This window comes from Mizuhopecten yessoensis, unplaced genomic scaffold (genome assembly GCF_002113885.1).
Source record: "Mizuhopecten yessoensis strain PY_sf001 unplaced genomic scaffold, ASM211388v2 scaffold6863, whole genome shotgun sequence".
In the NCBI taxonomy this organism is placed as follows: domain Eukaryota; kingdom Metazoa; phylum Mollusca; class Bivalvia; order Pectinida; family Pectinidae; genus Mizuhopecten; species Mizuhopecten yessoensis.
Genome location: NW_018406762.1, coordinates 407,972 through 412,591, shown reverse-complemented (window position 1 = coordinate 412,591; position 4,620 = coordinate 407,972). Strand labels below are relative to the sequence as shown.

The following is a 4,620-nucleotide window of genomic DNA, read 5'->3' as shown; positions in this document are numbered from 1 at the left end:
TGTGCACAGCGATGTTTCAACTTTACACTCAGTTCTTGTTGCCCTTCCATGGATTAATTGACTGCCCGTGTACCGATAAGCTGAACTTGGATGTGCGTGTTCTCCTGTGATTCTGACAGGCTAGATTTTATTTTGATATAACCGTGATTAAGTTGTCATAAATAATTTCAAGATCCGTCACTCGTGAATAAGCGATATGTATTTGATTGGAAGAAACAGATTGACAGTCATTCATGGAATTATATTACCCCGATACAGATATGGTCATTGTGGGACTGTTTAGGAACTCCCCTATTAAAACTGTTTGTAACTAACTCGATTGGCAATTGCATTCTCATTACTGTTCATATACCTGTGGTTAAACTTTCCACATTTTAGATAAAAAGTAATGTGTACACGTGACTTACACTGCCGAACTGTAGATGGAAATCACGCTGTTGCCTTATATAAATAAATTTATACCGAATACAGCGTCCGTGTAACTATTCGCATTGATAGTCGATTGAATGTTTCCTCGGTATAACGATTGTTATCGCGCATACCTTTGTGTTGCTCTTGCTCGTCCGTATTTGTCGCTGTCAGTGGTTGAACTTACCGTTACCGCTACGTTTTTGTCCTGCTGATAAGAATACCTGTCCCACTGCACTGTTTTTGTCCTATATACAGTTACCTCCCCTTTACTTCCGTTTGGATATCACAGTAGCACAGTTGGGCCAGGAGATTTCCGCTGACCAGGTAGCTCAGTCGGTTAGAGCAGAAGAACAACGTTCTGAATTCCTAGTCTCGCCCCGCTGAATGCTTACACTGAAAAGGCTGTTGTTGATTATAATGTGTTCATTCAATGGTTTTTTTTTCTCTCAAAAATGTCCTGCATAGTTTAGGTTTCTTTTCAGAAATGGTTCATCTAAGCTATAATTAAACCAGAAAAAAATGTTTCCAATACTGAGATACGTTTGTGGCAACGGTACGGGACTCCTTAATTAATGTTGATGAAGCAGTGTGTGATGACTTCCTATCGCGAGGGTTATTGGTATCGACAGTGTCGTCCTGTTTAAAATACACATGGCAGACGAGGATAGTACGTGTACTGTAAGATAAACGAGATACGTTTATCTGTCGTTTTGAACTATGTATCTGAATATAACTTAGTATATTCTGAACGCAGGTATGTCTGCCTCTATATTCAGATCAAAGATCAGCTGAGTTACATATCTGTCTAACTAGTCACGTGACGTCTTGTAACAGTACATGTAATAAAATCTATATGTACGACGGAGCAACAAATTGGCGACGATTTTCATCTTATGAGTAAAGTGAAATCACATCGGTAAAATTCAACCTACAATATGGCAAGTAACAGATCCGTTGTCCGTGCCCAGGAACCCGTAACCTACACGTGTGCTTTGTGTGACAGTGAAGACGGAGTTAGATGGTATTGCAACGATTGTCAAGATAATTTATGTGACCGGTGTAAGGAAGCCCATTCCCGCGGAAAGAAAACTAAAAACGACGAGGTGGTATTGATAGGAGAGGCTACCCGTCAGGGCGACAAGCCTGTACCTGAGGTATGTAAACTACACCCCGGTAAACTGTGTGACGTGTACTGTTGTGATTGCGACATTCTGATGTGTTTGATGTGTTTTTCCCAGACACACAAACAACACAACTGGAAACATTTTGAAGACGAATTTCAAATAAAAAAGCGAAATCTGCAAGAACATATGACAGCAATATCTGCTAGAATTGCACACTTCAAAAACGAGACGTCGAAGCATGGTAACAAAACATTCAAAGGTAACATTGATATAATGAGAAAAGACGTTAACACACAACGGGCAATGATGAAGTCAGAAATAGATTCTATCGCGGATGCAGTTCTGGCCGAGTTATCGTCCCTGGAAAAGGAAGACGCAATAATGCACCAAAATGATGGTCAAGAATCGGAGAAAAAAGTCAGAGAGTTGACGAGTCTGCTTGAAAAAGCGGAAAAGACGGATACAACGAGTACATTTGAAATGGAAAGGTCATTGAGAACAACTCTACCTTTGTATGATGTTAATGTGAAGATTGTTCTACCGAAACTACCAAGCTTTGTTACCGGAAGTATCGACCGCGTCCTGTTGACGAAAATGTTAGGTGAATTACACCACGGGAACCAGTACGAGAAGACAGACATCGACAGTAAACACGTTCAACGTCTTTCTAAGTTTACTGTTACTCAGCAAAATAAAATGTTCGGTATATGTCCAGTCGACGACAGACACGCATGGTTATCAATAAATAAATACCAGGGTCTGGTACTGGTCAACAAGGAGGGTGTGGCCATAAAGACAGTAAATCTCGACTTCTGTCCGTACAGAATAGCCATGGTCGGGACAACAGACATACTTATAACCAGTAATCCACGTAGTACATTTGTATATAAACTATCACTACACAACAAAGAAGTGACAACATTTGCTGACATCAGACCACATAAAACATATGACATCAGCATCAACGAGAAGGGCGAGGTGTTTGTTAGTACAGCTTCACCAGACGTAGTGGTACTGAATCAGTCAGGTACGATTGTGAGGAAGGTGACGTGTGGAATGAATGGACTGAATATAACATGTTTGTCGGCAGGAGACATTGCAGTGTCGGACTCTTTCAATGTATCAATCATAACAGACAGTTCTGGTACAACCAAATATAAATGGTCTGGTGAACTCAACAACGGTCAAAAGCTTGGTAGAAGGAACCTTTGTAAGATGTCACGTGACAAGTACGACAGACTGTTTGTACCGGACTACACTAACAACCAGGTGTATGTCCTACCGAGAGATAGTACACAGGCCACGTGTCTCCTGGACCAGAAACATGGAGTGATCGGACCTACAGCGGTGGCTGTGGACACGTGTGGAAACGTGTGGATCGGGTGTAATGACGGTACCGTACACGTGATAGGACTGTAGAGTTAGAAAAGTATTGTGACATACAGAAATCCGTGTTAATGATAAAAAATATAGCCTGGTAAATATGTGTTTAGAGATAATCCCTTAATGTTCTACCTGTACTACATATATAGATATATATAATTGAATGGAGCAGTCATTGATATGTGGTGTACACTTGACGTTGACTTTATTAAGGCGTGAAGCTAGATAACCAGTAACGTTAACGGTTGATAATAAACTGTATGTTGCATGTAATGGAAATAGTGGACCGAAAAATAGAGGAACCGCATCCATCCGGAAAATTTGTTTTCAAAAGAAAAGTTTAGTTTGTACTGAATACATGTGCTGATAATATTTTCCCGGACAAAAAAAAGTATGCCCGTGTTTAGGGCAGTCTTTTAATCACCTGTTGTGACAACAGATAGATTCAATTGACTTTGTTTTGATATATCCTCTATATAATAATGTTATATCTCATAAACTTCAATATCATGTATCACTTGACGTAAATGGTTTATTTTGCCTACATTTGGACGGTTGTCGTTGTATATATATGATCTTACATGAGTTCCATTTCATATGAGATTGATGAGTCTAAGAATTTGTCAATTTAGCGAGCCTCTGGGGAGCTAAAATGAAAAATTCATGACGAATTTCATAAATTTCATATGAAATGAAAACAGGTGTAAGATGCTTTTTATCACATAATCAATACATTTATTCGTGAAACTGGACAATTTTCATGCAACCTCGAAATGTAAAAAGCTACCATTTTGACTCAAGTGCGGAAGTCTGTGACGTCATGTACTTGCCCTAGGCGTGACGTCACAATTGAAACAATTGAAACTTACAGCCAATCACAGGGCTGATAGGTCATATTATATGGGTTAATACGCAAAAAAATATGACATGGGTATATTCACTGGATAACACAGTGCATTATGCGATTAATATAAATTTACCGTTACAAATGATAGTTTTCTTACATTTTAGAATGATTGGATATATATATATATATGTACATTTTGTATAATATGAAAGTGTGATAAAATATAAAACGAAAGATGCACATATATATACTACAGTTTCTCAGATAATGATCACAATAACGCTTGGACCAAAAAGTTTTATTTTCTTATATTCAGGCAAAATGCTTAAAATCCAAATTCATTAATTTAGTATTTTACAAGAAAATAAAAAATACAATATTGTTTTCCTATTTTTTTACATTTTAAAATGTTAGGTAGAATATCAGAATATCCATATATCACAATTTACAAAATTCAACAGTGTATTTTAATGTCTGTGTTACACTGTGGTGCGTGTGTGATGTTATCTTGATATACTTTACATAGCGTGACACAATGTAATCACTTGTGTTTATACCAACACATGCACTATCATGTGTTTGGACAGAAAACAAAACGAAAATTAATTTTAATTATTGATGTATCTATCAAATAATAAAATTATAAACATCCATGGAACGTTGTGTTTATTCATTTGTAAATCAGAATATGTTAGAATATAGAACAGAGTTAATTACACTATAGTAGATGCAGATGATCGAGAACAATTACATACGTATGTACACCACAATGAGAACTCACAGACCGTGAGAACGTTTGTCGTTACTACGACATAACAATGACATCATATGGCTTTAACGCGCTTCCGTAGACCC

General features: G+C 37.7%; 1 protein-coding gene across 1 annotated transcript; it reads left to right on the top strand.

The window, feature by feature from the left end:
* The first annotated feature begins 1,278 nt into the window (after positions 1-1,278).
* On the top strand, positions 1,279-3,511 carry LOC110452733. The gene has a single exon (XM_021501379.1). The coding sequence runs from the start codon at positions 1,347-1,349 to the stop codon at positions 2,952-2,954; it is 1,608 nt and encodes a 535-aa protein (XP_021357054.1). The 5' UTR covers positions 1,279-1,346; the 3' UTR covers positions 2,955-3,511.
* Positions 3,512-4,620: the final 1,109 nt, after the last annotated feature.